Source organism: Mchenga conophoros, linkage group LG12, assembly GCF_057382185.1.
Source record: "Mchenga conophoros isolate Kocher_MC1m ecotype Shallow Benthic linkage group LG12, M_conophoros_male_GT1.1, whole genome shotgun sequence".
NCBI lineage: Eukaryota > Metazoa > Chordata > Actinopteri > Cichliformes > Cichlidae > Mchenga > Mchenga conophoros.
The window spans coordinates 37,139,021-37,162,202 of NC_140537.1; the positions used below are offsets into that span (position 1 = coordinate 37,139,021).

General features: G+C 42.5%; 1 protein-coding gene across 1 annotated transcript in view; it reads right to left on the reverse strand.

Moving 5' to 3' along the window:
* The window catches only part of smarca2 (SWI/SNF related BAF chromatin remodeling complex subunit ATPase 2), a 57,719-nt gene that overhangs the window by 14,953 nt on the left and 19,584 nt on the right, over positions 1-23,182 (reverse strand). Inside the window, exons 16-28 of the mRNA XM_085295592.1 lie at positions 21,510-21,673; positions 19,140-19,206; positions 18,917-19,027; positions 17,519-17,761; positions 15,677-15,790; positions 14,916-15,020; positions 13,637-13,723; positions 12,750-12,796; positions 10,382-10,548; positions 5,584-5,747; positions 3,560-3,787; positions 3,089-3,166; positions 1,916-2,134 (exon numbers count right to left, since the gene is read on the reverse strand). Of these exons, the coding sequence (XP_085151718.1) occupies positions 1,916-2,134; positions 3,089-3,166; positions 3,560-3,787; positions 5,584-5,747; positions 10,382-10,548; positions 12,750-12,796; positions 13,637-13,723; positions 14,916-15,020; positions 15,677-15,790; positions 17,519-17,761; positions 18,917-19,027; positions 19,140-19,206; positions 21,510-21,673 (1,794 nt within the window). The remainder of the gene's footprint in view (positions 1-1,915; positions 2,135-3,088; positions 3,167-3,559; positions 3,788-5,583; positions 5,748-10,381; positions 10,549-12,749; positions 12,797-13,636; positions 13,724-14,915; positions 15,021-15,676; positions 15,791-17,518; positions 17,762-18,916; positions 19,028-19,139; positions 19,207-21,509; positions 21,674-23,182) is intronic.

Below are 23,182 nucleotides of genomic sequence, written 5' to 3' on the forward strand. Positions count from 1 at the left end.
TCAACACAGACAGCATAGTCAGAAGGAAGAGCGCAGGGCAAGCTAGCGAGACAGAAGTTAAGCTCTCCTTGCAACAAGCAAATTGAACCTCATTCAGATCTGGCGTTTGGAATTATTTTGGTTTTCATGTGACGTATGACCCTGAAGGTAAGCGAGTCATGGACTAAAGTAAAACAGTATGTTGGATGTGCCATGCAATGCTCAATTACATGGGTGTGAACTAGTGTGTTAGCGCAGTTAGCTCGTTAACGTGTTGGCCGTCTAGCCCCATGCACGGAGCGATCGGCGATAGCTCGTTAACGGAGATTTGCCGTGTTGTGGCGTTAAGGTCATTTCAACGAGATTAACCTGAAAGCACTAGTGGGAACACAACGAATATGACTGCACATTTACGCCGACATCATCCTAGTGCAAAGACAAAAACAACAAGCATGCTACTAACTTTAGCCGAGTCATTTAGACAGCTGTTAGCACGTGATTCTCCTTATGCTGCTGAGAATATAGCCCAGAAGAAGCGGATAGTATAGCTTTTATTTTGGAAAGAGCCATTTCTCTGTAATAAACTCTCTTTTCCAAAGATGAGTGATTCCTCAATCAGATACAGGGCTCGCAATATCGCTAGCCCGACGTCCCGGAGCTAGCGATCTTTCCAGTCGGGCTACAAAAATCTCTCTTCCCTGCCCGTCGGGCTATTGTACGAAAAATATATGTCAATGCTTTTGCATTCTTTCAGAAATGTAGCTGGGTAATTATGTCATTGGCATCGGTGAGCCACTGTCAATATGTGACATATTGAAATCGCGTTTGAATTTGCGCTTGTTTTTTTAGCTTTCACTTTGCAATCGTGCGAACTGTGTATAGAGAGCGACAGCACTGATCTGTGAGTGATGATAATTTGTGCACCAATTCCTCTGACATCGTCTTATTAATCGTTAGCTTACTATGCAAACATGACAAGTGAAATCTCCCGCAGCTTAAACATGTGAGAGGTTGATCGCGCAGAGAATCGCTGAGCTTATGTGAGTGAGCGTGTAAAAGCATTTCAGTTCTGCTGAGCCAAATAAGACAGGTCAGGGTGAAGAAGTGACAGCCAAATAAAAGCTTACCACAAAACGGAGAAGTTATGACAAATCAGACTATAAGGCAAAAAGAAAGTGCAGCTTTATGGTTTCATGGACAAAATAATTTCTGTGGCTGCAATATGACGAGCTAAATAACCAGGGCTGCACATAAGTGGTCCGCAGGTGCGCATTCGCTGTCAAAATAAAAAACACGCACAAGGGTTAGGGTTAAATTTAAAAACTGTACTTTTGAGTTAAAATATATATTTATAATTTTAATAAATGACAAATTAAAAATGCATGAACATTTTTTTGTATCGAAAAAATATCGAACCATGACACCAAAGTATCGAACCGAACCGAACCGTGAATTTTGTGTATCGTTGCACCCCTAATATATATATATATATATATATATATATATATATATATATATATATATATATACACATATATATATATATATATATATTATTAAAGAGTACTGTCATTAGTGAGGCACTTTTAACTTACCTGTCTGCTTTACAGTATTTCTAAAAATGCTGGCAGTGGCCAGTGCGACTCCTCAGCCTTCTTGTCGACACATCTATGGTATTAATTTGAAATTCTAAGTCACAATCTTGAGGCCGAGGTTACTGAGACTTCAAACTCCTACATCATTTTGTTCTCGAGTTATCGCATTCACAACATTTTCAGAAAACGTGACCTGCGGCGCGGGGTGAATCACATTTATCACCTATGATCGTATAATTAACTGCTGAGGTTCCAGGTGAAGCTGCAGGGAAAACACAAACCCTCTAACTTGGCTGCAGCGTGGAGACTGAGGCTGACATGATAACGAAACACATTTTTACCCGCAGCCACTGTTTTTCAGTCAGCGTGTCGCTGTAGTCCACGTCCCGACGGCAGCGAGACCCTCGACCAAACATCTTCTCCTCCTCCTCTTCGTAGGTGAGCCGCTCCACTTCGGCGTCGTCTTTGATGATCCAAGAAGGCAGCTCGTCCTCCTCCATTAGGCGAGGCTTACGCTTTGGGTTCCTAGCATCCTCCCTGCGCCGGTCCATGTCCATGCGCTTAGACGGCAAGAACAGGAAACACACATCAGGTTAGAGTGAAACACACAACTCTGAATGCTTTAGGCTTACTGCACCAGTGGTGGCAACTTCAGTAACCCGAGCGACAGAATACGAGTTGAGTTTCTACTTAAACATATCGTGTATCGCGATACAGATAACAAATATCGCGATATTAGATTGTCTTCATGTCGCCCAGCCCTCGACTGAATGAGAGGCTAATATGGAAAAAACAGCCTTAGTCCTTATTCATAGCTTCACTGCAGCATTTTGGATCAGCTGGAGGCTTTTAGGGAGTTTTTAGAGCTGCCAGGAAGTAATGTTGTGTTATGAGAGTTTGCAGAAGTCAGGAGAAGAAGGTATTTTTACATTTCACTTAGATTACAGTCACCAAAACAGAGCAGCTTTCTTGTGCAGATTAAACTGTGGAATCTATCTGAAGGTCTTTGTCTTGGTGCCCGCTGTAATAACAAGTTTTACAAACAGATGGCTGCTCAGTGGCTCGACTCGCTTCTAGGAAGAGTTAAGAGACCAATGAAAATCGCAGGAGGCCGAGCTTATGTGGTGAGAATCTAAAAAAAAAAAAGAAACATTAGAAATGTGATCTTAGTGATACGCTGAGCCAACACAGAGGACCATGATGAGTAGCAAAGAGTGAAACTGCTATGGGGTGTCCTCTGAATCACTCCAGATTCACACTCCCCGCATCAACTGGTCTTAAATTTATTTATCGTGCAAAAGGCAGCATCTGGCAGGGGACGGGCCTCAGTACAGGTGACATTTAACCACACAAACAGCCTTGACATGAACCTATAATCAATTTGTCTTACAGATGTGAAAGAACCAGCTTCTCTATTTTGGGTGAATTAATATTGTAACACCTGTCATTTCAACAATTTTACATTGAAATGGCAATTTTACTTTCAATCTTGCAATGATGTGTCATTATCTTACCATGAAGAGCTCAAATTCATCCTCATTGCGGGCTATCATCTGGTTCAGAGTTTCATCATCAGGCACCTCATCTTCCTCCTAAAATAGCAAAGGAGGCAGGTGTTAGCAGACAGTGTTCTTCACAAGTGAAACACAATCATCTCACGTTCAGCTCAAATCAAGTATGGTTTACAAATTTTAATCAGCCGCCACAGAAAATGAAACTAAAGCGATTACTAAACCCTGGAACAGGGCTCTAGACTAACTTTTTGCCACGGTTGCACTGTGCAACTGTGCTGGAATATTAAAAGGATGAATAACTCGTATCAAAGGAATCATCCGAGCCTGCAGTAGTTCTATTAAACCAAAGCATAATTTAACTGAAGACCAAATGTTCAGGGAAGAGTCATGTAAAAAATATAACACCTCATCTTCTTCCCCAAACGATGCTGTCTTGGAGGCAAACAACAACATATGGAAATACGATCCTACCTCGTTCTGCTCCTCGTGCTCCAAGATGGCCTGGAGAAAGACGCGGCGCTCGTGGCCCGACGACTTCTGGTCAAACATGCCGGCCTGGATGACCTTCTGATCAACGTTCAGTTTGTATTTGGCAGCAGCCAAGATTTTCTCTTCGACGCTGTTGACAGTGCAGAGACGAAGCACGCGCACCTCGTTCTGCTGGCCGATGCGGTGAGCCCGGTCCTGAGCCTGAAGGTCCTGCATCAACATAAAGGAGGCTGTTTTACATTAAAGCTGGAAAAAACTCTACTGAACCACTGAGACAACACGAATGACTGTCAGCCCGACAGCCAGGCTAACAGCACCGTCTCTGTTCCAACTGTACCAACTCTCCTGAAAACACCGGAAAAACTCAACAGTAGCACCTGACGCTATACCAAAGCCATCGCCTCCCACGGTCCACTCTGTGAAATTCATCTGGAGTCAAGCTGCGGGCTGCTTCACAACCCGATGCCATTTTAAAAATTAATCAATGATTCTCGCCAAAGTCAAAATGGATTAGTTGTCAACCCTGTCACAAATCAATGTAGTGGGGTATCAATAAGATATGAAGCCAGGCACAGTTCATCTGGTTTGCATATCACTGGAAACCTTTGGAGCCAGAAAGCAAAGGGAAATAATTTATTTAATATTTTAGTCACTTAATTATTTGACTTTTTGTAAATTTGAGGTTTAATAAACTCCCGGCTGGCGCTGGACAAGCTAAAGCTGGAAAAAAAGAGCTACTTGGAAATGAAGATGAACTCTTTGTTCCAGTTACTGTATTATGGCGTCTTTTTCATGTGTTTGCTTCAACATACAGCACTGTGCAAAGGTTTTAGGCAGGTGTGAAAAACGCTGTAAACAAAGAACGCTTTCAGAAATATAAATGATTGTTTATTGGCCCCAAATGTGTTCTGCAGCAGGACAACGAGCCCAAGTATACAGCCAAAGTCATTAAGAACTATCTTCAGCATAAAGAAGATCAAGAAGTACTGGGAGCGATGGTACGGCCCCCACAGAGCATCTGGGGTTACATAAAGAGACAGGATGTGAGGACCATCTGTGGGTGGAACAACCGACCAGCTGAGTTCCTTCAAAACCTGTGTGCACGTGTACGTAGAAGAAGGCAAAGGGCGGTCCCGCCAAAGACTGATGTGATTTAGATTTCACTGCATTTTGTTCATTGATGAAAATAAATGATTAACACTTCCTTTAAAAAAAAGCAGCGTTCTTTGTTTACAGCATTTTTCTCACCTGCCTCAAACTTCTGCACAGGACTCTATGTATGGTTCTTATAATAGAGCTTGTTTCTACGGGCTTTCTTCCACCGAGTGCCCGTGAGCTCATTTCCAGATTGTTGCTGTTATTGTTGCTAGGCTACAGAATCATTTTGTTCGTTGTTAGATTGTAAACGATTGGCTGACGGCCAGGGACGCTTTCACTGACGTTCCTGCTTTTGATTGGCTGGTTAGAGGGCAGCAGTGGGTACAGCGGAGAAAGAACCTGATCTCTGTGGGATTTGTATAGAAAACAGGCACAGCCATCTTTTTACAACACAACACAGAAATATAAAATCCAGGTAAACGCACACTTAACAAAACAACCTGAAATATGGTCAAAGGAGCTTGCAAAGAAAAGCGTCTGGACTTCTTTAAGTTGCTTGAAGACGTTTCACCTCTCATCACACCCGAAACTCTGGCTGATTGGGACCCACACCCAGTTTCACACCTTGGCTCAGGCGATTAGAGGATCATCAGGGGTCCTTTTGTCCCTCTGTGGGGGGTTATTCCCACTAGGTTTATATCTGGGACTCTCCACCATTTGACCTTAGAACTGAAGAAGCTTCTCGGATGAGAGGTAAAACGTCTTCAAGCAACTTAAAGAAGTCCAGACGCTTTTCTTTGCAAGCTCCTTTGACTACGATGACCTGGATGACTGAGAACCTTCACAGACATACAACCTGAAATATGATCAACATCATACTGAGCACTTCAAACTCTGTAGTCATGGACCTGGTGAGGGTTCCAGTCACTGTCGAAGATGACCACAGTGTCAGCAGCCTGCAGGTTGAGGCCGAGGCCGCCAGCTCTGGTACTCAGGAGGAAGATGAAGTACTGAGAGCCTTCCTCATTGAATTTCTTCAGCAGTGCTGCTCGGTCCTCGGACTTGGTGGTTCCTGAAACACGAAATCTGTTTTTATTCTTTGAATTTTTATTTTACTATCTCATACAATTAATTATCAAATGAATCCTTAGATGCATTAAAGACATAAAACAAAGTAGGGCTGCTCGATTATGGCAAAAATGATAATCACGATTATTTTCACTGAAATTGAGATCTCGATTATTTGACGATATTTATTTAACAATAACAATGTATTGAATAATGACTTTCAAGATTGTCAAAAAATAATATAAAATAGTGTGCAAATACTGATAACAGTGCAAATGTTTGCAATATAAGAAATAAATGAAAAATGTAAACATCTATGTTTAGTGAACTTTGCAGTGTTGCTCTGTGGTGCAGCTACGACACCGTAGCAAAGTTTACACACTGTGTCTACTTGATCCACGTCTGACTCCGTGAACCATAATGTTTCCACACCACTGAAGTTTTTTTACCTCTTTTCAACCAACGGCAGTCACTCTCCTCTCCAAATAACTTCTGCTTAGCTTTCCGAGCTTCCCTCGGGTCCTCTTATTGTTGTGACGCGTGTTCGAAATGCAGAGCGGTGCGCTCGATTTGCCGCACGGAGCAGCGCGAGAGTAAAGCACAAGGGAGGTGCTAATCATCGGCTCAGTCATTTTTAATGATCGTTGAAAGCCCAGATCGTAATTTAGATTAAAATTCGATTAATTGAGCAGCCCTAAAACAAAGTAACCAAATACACACAGCAATGCAGAAACATCAAAAGGAAGTGAGACAATGAATAATAATCCATTTTCTAAAAGCAAAATGAGGCTGAACAGACATTCAAGAGAAACGGAGAGTGTATGAAAGAGATGCACATAACTTCAAAGAGTGTGACACACCACAGGCAAATAACATAACTGCATTAACAGGCCTGTTATGGTTTAGTATAATGAAGGGTCCGATCACCTGAACTGAACTATGTCGCTGTCATCTGTGGTACGGAATTAACTCCTAACAGGGATCCTTTAATATGTTCTGTTTCTGCTGATGTAGGCTAGAAACAAAAGGTTAAAAGACCTACATGGTGTAGGTCTTTTAACCGTTTGCATCATAAGAAACATCATCACTTTGTTTGAAGTCTGCATGAAGTTCTTCCTGTTGGTTTGCTCCAGCGTGTGTAAACTGCTCCTCATCTCAGACCAATCAAACTGTTTCAGAGGCGTCTCTAAAGGGCAAGTCCAGAGACGGGTCCAGAGTAAGGGGCTTACATCTTCATTTAGTTTGCTGTACTGTGCAGACAGTGGAAATGCTGAGCATCAAAATGATGTACTGCTTCAAACTGCAGACTGAAACTGTTAATGATTTGATGAGAACTCTTCACCACAAAACGCCAAGACAAAAATCACATCAGTGATTTACCGCCTTTCACATCCACGTCTGACCAAACGTATCTTATATATGTGGTTTGACCTTATAACAGCTTGTTTAGTTCCAGCTCACTGAGGCCGTTGGTGGCTTATGGGCATAAATGGGAAGTGGAAGGGCTATCCATAGATTCATTCTGGTTATTGCTTTAAATAACAGCCAAGTGTTTCTGCAGGACATCATGAAGTCACTGCAACACAGACCTTTCCTTTTAATGCAAATTAACACTTTCTAAATTTCAAGAATTTCCCTCAAAGTATGCAAGAGTGGTGCTTTCATCAGAGTGAGGAGGACGGACCTCAAACACCGAGACAGATGGACAGCCAAGCAGCATGGAGGCATAAAAAGACGAAGACAGAGTCACTGCAAGCTGGTGTGAAGCAGGACCGGCTGCACTGTGTTCTTTAGCACAGGAGTGTGTAATGTGCTTTTATATCTAACAAAGTAAGACAAAAGTATTGAACTTCTATTTGTGACAGTCTTTCCGTTTGTGATGTTTTTGATGAAACGCTTTTTGTTTCCACTGCTGGGAAAAACAAATCTGCAGTAAGGCTAAAATCAAGACTGATACGCTATCGAGTTAAACGTCCTATTGTGTTTCAGTATGAGTCCCGGGGGAAAAATCAATCAATCAATCAATCAATGACAGCTCCTCAGTGGATTCGGGTCTCTGCTGCCAGACCCAGCGGCTAATAACCCGTCTTTTGTTTGCGATGGCACGTGCGGGGATCTGGCTGTTGTTGAGTTACAACAAATTAAAATAGTCCTAATGGCAGAGGCAGGAAAGTTGTCCTTTAAACACCATATAATGTATTTAAAGGGCTCAATGCCCACAAATATACTGTGACTAATGCGCTGCGTTTCATTTACTGTTGGCCTTTCTAAACATGCTGCCCGTGACCGTTAGTTTGGTTCACATTTAATTCAAAAGCCATTTTTTAAGTTAAGTCAAGTGTTCTTCTAATAATTTCAGTGTTGCTCAAAATCCACGACTCAAAAACACATCACAGTGTAACAGCAAACCTCATGGACATCATCCTGCATCAACCATCAAGAATCGATTTTCATGCTTTGTTGTAAATCGCAGTGACAGCAGGTAACAACAAGACCCCCAAACAGAGGATGGTTTAGCAGGTGGTGGCCACAGATCGCTGCCCTCTCCTTATTCCTTGAATTATTTTTTTCTCTATGCTGCTTTTTGCCTGTTTTTTCCACTGCTGGTAGCGTGAGATAACCGCAGCCCAATTAAGTCCCACAGGCCGTCCAACTGCGCCAAGAGTGGCAAATCGATATGTGCCGTTATAAGAAGGTTTTTTTGGTGCTTCCCAGTACATTCTGAAGAATGTGGAAAAGACACCAGGACATCAACCCAGCAACAGGACTGGTATCTGCTCCTTTGTGTGAACACAAACAGGAAGAGCAAGCTAACAATACAAAGTGACCTCCAGCACGCTACTCATGCACATATCGGACCAAACCGCCAGAAACCAACTTCATGAGGTTGGCATGGGGCTCTAGTGTCCTTTAGTGGGACATGTGCTCACAGACAGCACTGTGTGGATCAACTCATTTGACCTGAGATCATCATGAGAACTGGCAGGTCTGGCAAAGCACCCCATTCTCTCCACAGATGCAAAACTGAGCCTGTGACAGATGTCAAAGAGTCTGGGGACGCCGTGGCGTGACCTTCATCCAGCATGAAGGGCAGTGGGTCAGTGGTGATTTGGGGAGGAAGTTTTTGGAGGGTTATTTAGACCTCCATATGCAGGCACTGGTACCCTGCCAGGGGATGAGCATCAACAACCGGTTCTTGTAGAGAAGCAGTTCCCGGTAAGTTTGATTCCTTGGAGTTGTTAATCTGTTTGCCTATCGATTTCGCTTACTGTGCTACAATCAGCTCAATCTAGTTCGTGTGCAGGAGAAGGAAAATGGTGGCTCACTCTGCACTGTATAGACCTTACTCTCTTATTCCACAAAAGGACAGAAGCATGATATTTAAGTGGAAACTGCATCCAGGACAGAAACAACTGCATCATGCTGCTAACACAACTTCAGCTCTTTGCTAGCACCTGCACAGATAGCATGCTAACGCTAAGCTAGCCAAGACCCCAGAGTGATCTTAAAGCTGAGAGAGTGCTGACTCCAGCTCCCAGCCAGACCCTGAACTTCAACAGGTAACAAACTGATGAGCCGTCAGGCTAAAGCCTGTGTTTCTATCTGTTCATGTTTCTAAAGTAGAATCACCATGACGATCGCTTTGAAGTCTTTCTATAATGGTTTCCATCTTTGGTTTGTGTTCATACCTAAATACGAAGAGAAAAATCGTTCATTGTGTTGGTGTGTATGACAGTAACCTATAGGTCTAGATGGTTAAATGGTAATTATGAGACGATGTTTCATGTCATTTTAAGAAGAAACACAAAAGTAATGTAACAAATTCAGTAATGTACTGCATTACTTTTAAGAAAATGTTCCGTGCAATATGTGCAACAGTTACTTTTTTTAACGATGGCCCCAACACTGATCACATCAAAGAGGGGAAAACCTCAAACATGCACAAACATTTGATCCACAGCATTTAAGTGTTATGTTTTTGATATGCTGCTAGTGATGGTGGTGACTCAAAGCAGAACCAGTGAGAACCCAGTGAGGACTGATAAGGAATAGACTCCAGTGTGGGAAACGAGGACGTGACTCGAGAACCTTTGGGATCTATCAGTGAATCTGAACCCACCAAACAGCACCAGAGTTTACCCAGTGGCTCACTAATGCCCCAGGACACCACATGCCGTCTCATCGGTTGTCCGTCCAGATGTTGTCGAGAGTGCGTCCAGGCATGTGGGAGCAACTTTGATCAGCCTGAGATTTCAGCTTTTAACTCTGACATTTTGTGTGATTTTGAATCAAGTCGATCATTTTGTTCTCAGTAAATTAGACACAAAGAACATCCGTACAGATTTTCAGCTCGAGTATTCGTGCATTGAGTCCCATGTGTGACTTCCACGGTTCCTTTCATTTTCTTGAGCAGTGCAATAATCCAGCAGCTCTAGCACTCACCACAAGGTGCTTTACTGTCTCAGGTAAAGATACTACAACATTAATCCCCTCACTGCATATCAACAAAACAAAGACAGGATCTGATTCTGTTTCCATTCAGCTTCTTTCAGGACTTTAAAATATGCTGATTCTGCCTTTGTCCTGATTCACAGGCTCAGCTCAGGACACCTCAAACAGATGTGTGTGTGAGCTCACCATCAAGACGCAAGTACTGAAAGTTGCGGTATCCGAAATAGTCCTCCATGATTGTCATGAGAGTGGTCATCTGGCAGAACAGCAGCACTCTGTGGTTGGTGGCCTGGAGCTTCGGTAGGATGCGATCGAGGAGCTCAAACTTCCCAGATGCTCTATACAGATCAGGCCTGAGTGCAGATAGTAAAAACAAGAAATGGATCATAAACTTTTATTAATAGACTTTTAAAGCCTGCGTGGCATCTAGTGTGACAGCAGTGAATGGTTTCAAATTGGCCAATGAAAGCCTGACTCAGAGTCTGAACAACAGCTGAGGCAGCTCTGGGCTTTTACGTCATCTCTGTGAAAACATGTTCACTAAAGCTTTGAAGAACATTATGAAACATCCACACATTATCTGAGCTTTTTAATCTGTCCTCTGTCTCCTGGAACTTGAAGCTACTTTAATTTTTCTGTTTCTTCAGCGTGATTTGTTTATTAAACAACTCCAATGGGTAATATGAGAATAAACAGCTGGATTTCTTTCAATATATTACCAAGACTGTGTTGTTAAAAACTCTGTCTCTGTCCATGGTTTGATTTCTTCACACGTGTGGATTCAAAAGCAGCTTTAGAAATATATTTACTCAGGAAATTGGTGACATGTTCGATCCTTATTTTCCCTGCTGTATGTCACTGAAACATCCTGCTCTGTTAATGAGCGTGTCACTGACCACAGGAGCTCCATGAAGAGAAATGCACTTCAATGACACACATCAGTTAAACCCAAACACACAGGCGCTGATGTTAATTCTCTCTGAAAAACAGAGGATCTGTTCGCATTTTTAAAAGCTTGCTGCTGCTTACAGCAGGTATGAACAAGGACTTCTCAATAAATGAGTTTCTACAGTGGTTTTTATTATTCATCATGTTTTATGTGCACGATGCATCTTTTATTAAGTAGCTTCTATAATGTTTTATTTTCTCTTTGCCTTGAATCATACTTTTTTTTAAACTAAAAGACTTTTCTGTTTATCGTGAACTATTTTTAGGTCAAGATACCGAAGCGGAGCAAAACTTTAACACCTCACCTAACGTGAACGTTCCCAGTTCATGCAGCAAATAAGGTGATACTCCACTGGACACCCCCCATTCAGGTATGTTGAGGTGAATCACTGGTGACACCTATGCTATTTAAAACAACGTCAGTAATATGTTTTATAACGAGCGTGACGAAGGCTGCAAATAATAAGGTTTCAATTTACGATGAGAGCTTCTCGAGCTTTAACCTTTTCAGACTTTACGCTCTTCTTTGCACGCCGTGGAACCTTCACTGTCTCCACAAAAATGGGACAAAAGCACGCCTGTTTTACTGGAATGTTTTGTAGTGAAAATCCTACAAAATTAGCGCTGTGCGATATGACCAACATCTCATATTCCCATATAAGACATTTATCGTCCAGACAACGATATAAATCACAAAAGTTTTACATTTTCTGTAAATTCTGTGAATCTCAGGCAGCTCGACTTGTTTTCAGCTGGGCGTCGTGTACCTGGAGTCGAGCGCTACATAAGTTGAAACGGCCGCAATTTCCTTTGTGAGCATTTATTGCACGCCGTGCTGCGGGGAAAAGCCTGTTCTGAGGTTTAGAGATCCTCGTGCCTGAAGCAGCATTAGGCGGCGAGCTTAACACTTCAAACTTTGACTCTCGCTCCAGCGCGCTGCATACCCCTTCCATGAAATCGGCGCTGTCTTTCACGTCGGGTTCACGTGTCCTGTTCCTGCAACACAGCAGGCTGTTTCTGGCATGTTCCAAAGCAAAGCTGCAATCTGTGATCTAAACGTGGACCCATTCTCACACGAGGGGTTTGAGGCGAACTGCCGCTGTGAATAATTGCTATCTGGTGCCAATTAGTGCCAAGCACAGCAGAGATGCAGCAATTATCTGACAGGTTGGCTTCTTGCATGTGAAACCTCGTCATCCTGAATTAGCAGTTAAATGATTATACACAAACTGACGAGCTCTATCACTGCACTCATGTAAACTGACGTAAACAATATTAATCATTCACTTTCATGTGTGGATTTTTTATCATTAATAAAGATGAAATTAAAAGCAAACGTTCATGGCAGGAAATCCTGAATCTCTGCAGAACTAAATATAGCAGTTAAGTGCTTAACGATGTCTGAGCATCAATATGAGCTTAAATCACTGTTAAATCTTTATTTTACTTATTTACTCAGCCCATGCACGAGCATCTACAGCACTGCCTTAAATCAAATGTGTTTTTCAAAGCACAAAACAGATCGATTGGCCACTGTATTATTATGTTTTCATAACAGTAACAGTGCAACAGTGAAGGACACGAGGTGTTTGATCGTACGACTTACCCACTGATGATGCCGTTCGGATAGCCCAAGTGCTCAGCAAAGGATTCCTGCAATGGAGAACATCAACTAGTCAAAGCAACACAGACAATTAAAATAAGTCCTATAAACGGCAAATATATGACTTCTTGTGAACATGTCACAAGATTTGCAACAACAGGCAGGTTTTAACCAGCTGATCTATCAGTTCTGTTTCTGTGTGGGGCCCTGAGAACATTAACAAACACAAGAACTAAACATCAATGAAAACCTTACTGTTTGATCACATTTACATGACTCTATCAGGACTTCAATCATGAGACTGAAGCAGTTACAGAGAGTCTGTTTGAATGAGCCTTTAAGGTTTTCAGCCTCTTGTGATGTTTCATCTGAGAACCGCCCCAGCATCCAAACAGATGGGCTCAAATGAGCGTCAGCCTCAAAGTCTACCAGCCTGATCAATTTCTGCAAACACCGCAAGCCATATGTTCTATTACTCCCTGCGAGAGCAAAGACGAGACGCTTAATGCTCTCCTGGTATCTGAGGAACTACTTTTACTTTTAAAGGCAATGTCCCAACAACATGAATCAGCTCAGCGTGGAACAAATATGGCTGATGTTGCCGTTAACTGTCATCACAAGCCAACACTTAGGAACTTTGGAAACAACCAATTTGTAGCAAATGTAACAGGACCAGGTGTTTAATGCTGGTGTTTGAGGTACGGTGAATCCTAGACTCCCCTCTAAAGCCACCGTGAAACAGCTCACTTGGAACAGCGGTAAAAACCAGGGGGACACAGATGTGATCAATGATCTGCTTCTCTGAGCTGAAACCTAAATATCACAATCCAGTAAATGTGCAACAGTTTGAAATCAACATAAAATACTCTAGCAAACAATCCCACACTCACTTCAATGTGCTGGAACATGTACGGGTGGTTGCAGATCTTCTTCAGCTGCATGATGGTGTTCATTAAGGTCTTTGCTCCACCTTTGCCCTGCAGAAATGTATGAGAGATAAAATGAGTAAAAAAGACCCAAACAGTCTGGATATGCTGATGCTACTAATCACCTACAAGACCTTATTTTAATTATTAACTATTTTTTAAAAACTTGTGGGAAGTGAAAACAAGGTGTGAACGAAGTTTTGACCGATCCAACATTTGTTTAAGGAACCACGTTCTGATTGATTTGGAGCCGTGTTTGCAGCCTCCTGAGGAGCAGAGCGGTGCCGACTCCGTCAGAACTCTGTGTTTGGTCTTTACCAACTCATGAAGGAAGGATTTCCTCAGCTTCTAAAATAAGTGGGGACAGTCAGCGTGCACTGGGCTGTTAGAGCGTTTTCAGTTAATAAAAGAAGATGAAAATCTGTCACGAAGCTCAATAAAGTCAAAAGGAGATTCAGATTCAGGAGGCATTTCTTGTCCCAGTTGCACCCGACCCCTAACGTACCTCCTGCGGGTGGTGGGCCATCAGGAGAATGGACCCACGTCCCTTTTCGGGCTGTGCCCGGCCGGGCCCCATGGACTAAGGCCCAGCCACCAGACGCTCACCCTCGGACACCCTCCCTGGGCCTGGCTCCAGGGCGGGGCCCCGGTAACCCCATCCCAGGCAGGATGAACTGTTCCCCTGATTGGGCTTCTGAATCGCCCTTTGTCTGGTCTCTCACCCAGGACCAACTTGCCATGGGAGACCCTACCAGGGGGTAGACGCCCCCGGACAACAAAACCCCTGGGATCCCTGGGACACACAAACCCTCCACCACGATAAGGCAGCGATTCTCAGAGGGGCTCTTCCCCCCTTTACATGGTCATATTGATGAGCACAATCGTGACGCATCCATGGACAGCACATTGAAAAACACTACACTTCTTTACAACGTCTTGGATGTAGGTAACACTGACTAGTTTGTTTTGAACACAGATCATGGGCAGAATATTCCCGCGAGTGCTTTGGTTAAAAGAAATTAAACTAAAGCTGGAAATTAAAATGTAGCTTCAGGAGTCAAATTAAATTTATAATATCCAATTAAATTATGCAAACATAGCAAATGTGCACTCAAAGAAAGTTCAAGGTCCTTCTAATGTCAAACAGCAGGCAAATCACTGCAGACTCTTCCCAAAGGCTTTGTCGACACACACAGACAGAACAAAGCGACACAGCGGAGCCACCGAGGAGCTGATGATCTACCTTCTTGTCTTTCTCTGAGCCGTCAGTGAGGAGGATGCCTTTCTGCATGTGGCGGTACAGAACCTTCTGTATGGCAGACATGTCACACTTTATGACATACTCCACCTGTGAACGACAACATAAATAATTAAATGAAACGCCAGCGGCACAGTGGTGTCTTTTCAATAATGAGGCTGTTTGAGCCAAATCCACAATCCCCATCAGTCAGCTCAGCACTGACAAAATACTCTAATGAGAATGAAAATAAAGGCATAAAAAATAATACCAAAGAACGAGCTGTGAGGTTGTGCTTCAGCTTAGAAAGTCATCTCCTTCAAAATCTTTCATTCTTTTTAATAACTATGAATGGTTAGAAGAAGGCTACGGATAATTTCCTGTCATCAGTTAAGGTGTCTGGCTCTGGGTCACAACAGTTAAGCAATGCAACCGTAGAAGTTGACAACAATGTGTTTAGGTCACACAGACTACTTTATCTCCTTTTCTTCAATTACTTTCTGAAACCCCTCCGGCACAGTGTGGCCAGGAGCTCGATGCAGTACTTACAAACCTGCAGCTTCAATTACTTTGGAAAGCAGGAATGTTGCATCCAAGGTCAGCAAAGACTATCCCGTTCCTCAAAGTGTAAAAACAGCTGCATGTAACCTTGAAATCAGCTCAATAGGAGCGACTTACACATGCATTACATACAAACAGCAGTGCAGGTTTGGTGCACTGAGAACTCTGCAGCGTCCTAAATCAACGTTCAGTCGTGTTAACCTCACCTTCTCTGGCAGCTGAGACTCCACCTCTTTCTTCAGCCTGCGCAGGAGAAACGGGCGGAGCACTTTGTGCAGACGCCGGATGATCAAGATGGTTTCCTCCTCGTTTAAGTCAACCTGAACACGTCAGAAAGAGTGAGAGACGACGCCTCGCAGCTGTTTGTTTCATGCAGAGTGACGAGATTCCTACCTGCCGACATGCTGCTTTAAGCTAAACCGTCATTTAACCCAGAAGTTAAACTCTTAAGAGAAAGAAGCTCTTTTGCATGTGTTTCCTTGGCCAACTAAGGTTGTTATTATCACGCCATGTTCTGCATGGCGTGATAAACGAGAGCTCCTGGAAGAAACCCATGCTGGCACACAAAGAACATGCAAATTCCAGACAGAAGGGTCCGGCCTGTTTCCAACCACTGACTCACTCTGCTGCCATTATTACACATCACTTAAAAACTAATTGATGATAAGAAGCGTGCCTGAATCCACTTTTTCCTTAAGGGTGCCTTTTTAATTAAAAATTGTTATGTTTGGCCACGGTGCTTCTGTTGCACCCAGGGCACCAAATTGTTTTTCATGAACTAAAACAGCTACTACTAATGCAAGAAAGCAAAAATACGCTTTTAAATATTCTTTTCCTAAATCATGCAACGCTTGTACAGCTGGAAATGAGCAGAACAGGTTCCCTTTAGTAAAACCAAAACTTCTTTTTCAGCTTAGAAATCATCTATAACTTTTAATTATATGCATCTAGAAAAGTAATATGAGACGAGCTGTATGTAATCTAAAGATGAAACGTTGAACTTGGTGGGAGCGGGCACTGCTACGGGGGATTTGAAAGTTTTGCCTACTCCCACATGAAAGGTGTCCACATGTTTGATATGACACGACCCCAAAGGGCTGTGTCCTCTCCTAGCATTGAACCGGGACCTTTGTCCAAACCGCAGTCCCATGACTGCTGAAACTGCAAACTGAGCACAGACAGATATCAGAGACCACTTCCATGCTGGCTACCGCTCGTTCAGCCTACTGCGCTCTGGAAGACGGTGCAGAAGCATCGAAAGCAGTCGAAACCGCTTCTAAATGTAGAGACTTCTAAATGAGACTCACTGAACTTTCCAGGGGCAGGAAATAAAATTCCCCGTGGATACTCAGAATTACATCCAGAACACTTCCAGAGTCTTAATGCAGTGGGTATATAAACATTCTCCCTTATGCATTTAAATAAGCCGTGTTAAATTTTAGATATAAATGACCCCCCTTTGCTTCCTTGCCAGGAGTAATGAAACATGTGACTGCTGCAAAGAAAAGCAGTGAGCTGAGGGGAACAGATGAAAGCAGCTCCATTTAACAGCTTTAAATGGGAAGTATTTCTGTGTTCAGTAAAAATCAGCCCATTGCAGGAAGAAAAGGCTGAAAATACAGTTTTTAAAAGGATTTCAGTTTTTACACAGAAGCTTTGGCATTTTCTGATAATGAATGATAATGTCTGTACTTATCATCACTTTAAAAGTTTTAAGTGGCCTTGATCCAAATGACATGAAGGACTTATTAACCATTTATGTGCCCGAGGTTCCTTCTGATGGTTCCTGCCCTGAGTGAGATCACGACAGCAGCCAAACTGTAAAACTTCTTCAGTCTCTATAATCACAGAGCTTTCAGAAATGATTCGTCTCTTTCTGATATCTCCTTTGTAAATTTATACTACATGACAACACAAAATGCATTATGTATTATTATTTGATCTACGAAGGTTAAAACTAATTATTAACTTGATTTGCAAAACCCAGACTTCAGCATCAGCCAGTGTTAGCTTAAAACTAAAACACTGGTAGTTCTCCTGGCACCTACCCTCTCTCCTGTCATGGCGAAGGGTGCGTTAAACCACTGCTCGAAGGTGCTGCAGCACTTGAAGATGGTGGGCAGCAGGAAGTTGAGCAGGGCCCACAGCTCGGGCAGCTTGTTCTGCAGAGGAGTCCCGGTGAGGAGCAGCCGACGGGGGGCCACGTAGTGCGTGTTCAGCACCTGTGTCAGTTTACAGTGGTGGTTCTTCATGCGGTGACCCTCGTCAACGATCATGTACTTCCAGCGAATCTGTAGGAGACACAAAACAGAACCCGAGTGCAAATTAGCATTTTAAATATTTCAGTTTGTGTCTCAGTCGTCACTGCAGGATTTTGATTTTGCACTTTGACGACCGTCAGGCTGCAGAATAATTCTAAATACAAACAAGCTTCTGACTCCGCCTTTTATTTAGCGTGTTTATGACACACGTTCTCATCTGACCTGATGAAATCTTTGTGCCCCCGTCATATAATGTGTATTATGAGCACAAAAAAGCTGTAAAATGTCAATAAAACAGAATTCACTGATTGCAGATCTCATATTTTACTCACAACAGAACAGAGAAAACATATTACGTGTTTCAACTGAACAAATGCACAATTTTAGGTGAAACATTGGCTCATTTTGATTTTGATGGCAGCAACATCTGAAAAACAGTCCGAGTGGGAGCAACAAAAGGCTGGAAGCTTTCCTCCAGCTGCTGCGCTCCTCAGCTCCAGATGTTTGATGATGTGGGCTGATGTTAAAATAAGAGAGGATGCTGCACAGTGGCAAACTGTTGTTTTGGAGACATATTGCTGCCATCAGATACAAAATGAACAATTATTTCACTCGGTTTAAACATTTGATGTGTTTTCTGTGTTTTGTTGTGAATAAAATACAGTTTTGTAAGATTTGCACATCCCTGTGTTCTAGTTACATTTCACACAGGAGTCAGGTTTGTTCATCACAAGTAATAAAACTTGGTGTTATTGAAAAAATTTTATGTTAATAAAATACAATTACTGCCAGATGCACATATTTAACCTTTAAAAAGCCTCGAGTGAGAAAAACAAAAATCTGAATTTTAGCTGAAGATGAAAAGTTTGTTCATTAAAAACAACAAAATGTACAAAGTGCAAAAGCGAGTCAGTGAATAATGCACGATGCATGATTATTCAACTGAAGAGATGAAAAGCAAAGTGAGGAAACATCTCTCAAATTACTGCATGAAACAAACAACAATCACAGTTCTGTTGCTTTTCCAGACTTTTTGCTGATTTGAGCTTCGGCAGCAGCGGTGGATGGAAGCTCACCATAATTTCCTTTCGCTCATTTTGTGGATATTTGTGATGGAGATGCTGCAACAGGGTTCACGTTAGGAAGCAGATTACAGATAGAAGAAAGAGGTTTGATCCTTTTCACCTTAGCCAGTATATGCTTGTCTTTGATGATGTATTCATAGGTGGTCAGCAAGACGTTGAACTTCCCGCTGCGGAGCTGAGGCACCAGCCCACGACGCAAAGCAGGGGTGCCCTAATATGTGGAGAGACAAAGAAGAGACAACGTTCTGTCGTAAAAAGCAGAAAATCTGAACATCTGTGATGTGAAAAAAGAGACTAGACTAAAAAACAGAGATTTGTCTCACCTTGTAAGCAATCTTAACCACAGACGGAGCCCATTTGTCAAGCTCATAGACCCAGTTAGACAAGGTCCTGAAAACAGCATTTAAATGTGGTCAGAATGTTTTTAGCAGTAAAGGCAGAGTCTTCAAAGACGACAGATTCATCAACACTTCATTTACAAAAACAACCAAAGAAACCATGAAAATGCACAAAAGCAGAGACGAGATGAGCTCTTGCTCAGTGGCACACTGGCACAAACTGCTGTGTGCTAAAAAACAGACAGTTTTAGGCTTTACTCCATATTTGCACACTATGCATATTCAAGAGCACATTACACACAGTGGCCTTGAGCAGCGAATTAAGCCTCCGCTCAGCTTCCATCACTTCGAAAGAAAAAGTGCTCTGCTCATTAATCATTAAAAAATAGGCTTGCTTCTAAAAACACAACCATTGTTCACTCTAATCTTCCAACACCTGCAGTTAGAAACCAACATTAAAAGGAATAACAATTAAAAAGCCGAGTGTTTTCCTGCACTCTGCACAAGGAGCACACTTTCATCAGCCTTAAACCACTTTGAATTTTCACCCTTGAACAACAGCACGCTGGTTTCCTGCTGTTTGTAAGTGAAAAACAATGAGGGGAATCACACACTTCATGAAGCTGGATCAGTAATCGGACATATTCCCACATTCTGAAAACAGTTTATTTCGACCACACCCCGTAAAGTCATCAGTTATTCACATTATCAGATATTATTTTGTAATGGACAACAATGCATTATGGGTTGTTTCTAGCCTTAATGTTGCACAGTTATAAAGTGTTCGTGAGGACTGTGTGAGCGGCCCCACACATGAAATAAATACAAGCCTCTCTACTCATCATTAAAACTGCCATCAAATAATTTGGCTCCTTTGACCCTATAATGAGATGCACACACGGCCTTGTACTAAAATTCAGCATCTTTATTCGGGCCAAAAACACACTCAGACATGCTAATTATCCTCCTGTGCTGTTTTAGCAGGTTAAAAAACTAAACTGTGGCAGAGGTGATGTCTTTGGCTCTGCAGCAGGCGTAATCAGGTCTCTCCCTTTTTAGTGACGCCAGGAGCTGGTGACAAGCTGATTGATTGGACCGAAGACTGTGCTAAACCCAAAAAGTACTGTGAAAGCACAGTAAAGAAAAGAAAGCCATAACCAGAACACCGTGTGGTTTGAGGGGCGTGCAGGGTCACATAAACGTTATTGATGATGTAATGCCTCTGTCCTGCTGCAGTCTCTAGAGCAGTAATGTCATATCCAGGTGGTATCTCTCCCACAGGGCAAGCTTCCATTAGCAGTTAGCATGAACTTCACTGCTTTGGCTACATGAGATGTTCTGATTACTCAGAGCAATGATTCATTTCTCCTGCAGTTTAAATGTTGAATGACGAGCTGCACCCGTCCCTAGCGTACTCTCTCAGGTTATTTCAATAACACAATCTGAGTGCCAAGCAGCTGCACTGACGTATCTGAATAAATGCAATTTGATTGGCTGAACTTTTCTCTGCACCTTGCCTCAATTATCACAGGCAAAGCAAACCAGCAGCTCCACAATTCAGAAGAGAAGCGAGACCTGAAAGACGTATGTGTGAGTGTCTGTCCGTGCCTCCATCCGCCTCATACTAACAGGAAGTGGCCTAAGAAGACCAATTTAACTTCAATAACAATAAGCACCTTCGTGCACAATGCATTTTTAATGCAGCTGTGAGCAGCTGGACCCTTTCCACACTGCAAAGTGAAAAATATCTGCAGTAGTATTCTCGTACCCTGTTTAGTATGCACTGTACTTGATATTGTTAGAATAATTACGAAGCATGAATTTGGACTTATCACAGTGAGATGGATGTGAACACCTGACACTTGCGCAAACACCAACTCTCCTGCTTTCCATTACAGCCCGCGTACTGCTCAGGCTATTTCACTGTGAGTCTACAGGGGCGTGTGGAGAGCACAAATCTATTAGAAAGATATAAAAACACACATTTTTTTCTTATTACAGCGCCCCTTAATTCCAGGTGCAGTCATGCTTAAAAGCTGTTTGTGCTTTTTCAAATGGATGCTGAGTCCATGTAACAAGGCTGAAGCTGATAAAATATAGCCTATGCCTTTTAAACAGGTTCCTGGCACCGATGGAAATAGCTAAAAGGACAGGAAGGGAGTGAGGGAGCACTCATAAGGACCTTCAGGGTAGTTTACGTGTAGTGCTGCTAATACACGAACAAAAAGAAAGCCTTCACACGAATGATTATCATTTGAAGTTCTTTTCAAAGGTGACTCTAATAATGTTAGATTTTAGGGTGTCATGACATTGCGAGATAAGAGCCACGATTGATACTGGAAGAGAAGTACTAACGAGAGAGGAACGATGATGACAAAGGGACCATTGAGCCTCTTGTGCTCCATCAGGTAGGTGATAAGGGCGATGGTTTGGATGGTTTTGCCGAGCCCCATTTCATCAGCCAAGATGCCGTTGAGATTGTTGTTGTACAAGGACACCATCCACTCGAGCCCCTGAATCTAAAACACAGAGAGGAAAGCATGAGCGTGCTCTGTGTGCACACAAAACACACAAACGATAAAACGGTGAAGACGAAGAAAAAGGAGAAATTCACGTCTAACTAGATGTTAAAAAGACAATGCAATTAATAATGTCCAGAGTTTACAATCATCTATATTCCAACATGAATAATGGAGCTCTCCTTGGCTGCTGTGAATAATAAAAGCAGATATGGAGGCAATCACAGGCACCTGCAACAAGTCAAGTAAATGCATCCTTGCACTACTGTGTTTATCCTATCGTAGGGCAGTCCTAACAATCAGGTGATGAAGCTAAAGCAGCCCATAAAAGCTTCTTGCATGTTGAGGATGGTCTGTGTAGCACTACGGGCCTTCTAATGTCTTCTAACATCCAGCTCTGTACGTTTGTTGGTGCAATCTTTGTTTCTATAACATCCCACTGTGGAGCAGCACACTTGATTTCTCAAACTGTGGGGCGGGGCCTGCTGTCGGGGCACAGAGCCACTGCGGGTGGGGTGCAGATGGCGACAGGTAAACATACGCCGTGAAATTAAGTTGAATTAAGAAGAAAAAAAGACATTAAAGCGACAAAAGATTACACTGAAACTCATCTTTGATCCTTTTTTTTATTGCTGACTGATTGAATTTTGGATTCTGGGACAAGTGACTTTTTCTGACATGTCAGACTTAATCCAGAAAAATCCAGAAAAGTGCAGAAATTATACATGTGTTAAAGTTTTTAAACATAACTAGACACACATATCCATGATGTCATGCTGTGCCTTTAGCTGTGACAGCCTAAAAGAAAGAACTGCCAAACATATGGAATCTAAAGGCATTTCTTCTGCCTCTGTACTTGTAAACGTGCAAACCTTTAGACCTTTAGAAGAAGTTAAGTTGACATTTTTCACTGTGAGCTTTGCCGGCTAACTTGATGTTACTGCCACCACAGCATTTTATATCCTAAAGCATTGGGAGAAAAATAACTCTGTGGGGAAACAATCAGCGAAGGACGGTCTGAGGAAAGGTCAGGAGGACAGTGGCAACAGAAAAGGTGACCAATAAACTGCACAATACTTCACTACATGCAGCGCTAATTGCAGAGATGAAGGTTGTGAAAAGAAATTCCCAACTGAATGCATAGTCTCTGTGAATTTAGGTTTGCTATATATATACTGACACTGCAGACGTTTGATCCGGTTAATGGATGTCCAATTTTCCCCAAGCAGCGCGCCATATCTCATTTTAAATTTGGCACACCATAAATCAGACAAACAGGATGACTGCACCGTGATTGGATAGAAAACAAATGCTAGCTGTACCCAGCTGCCAGGTCCAGATCTCTGCCAATATGTCTCTCACGGTCATGTACGCTGCAGCTGAAGACGAGATGAGGGTGTCTGCATCGCTACAGGCAGACAGGCTTGACTAAGACGCATTCATGTGCCTAACAGGAGATGTGTTTGTTTACAAAGCTTCTATCTATGACCGAAGATTGTGACAGTCACC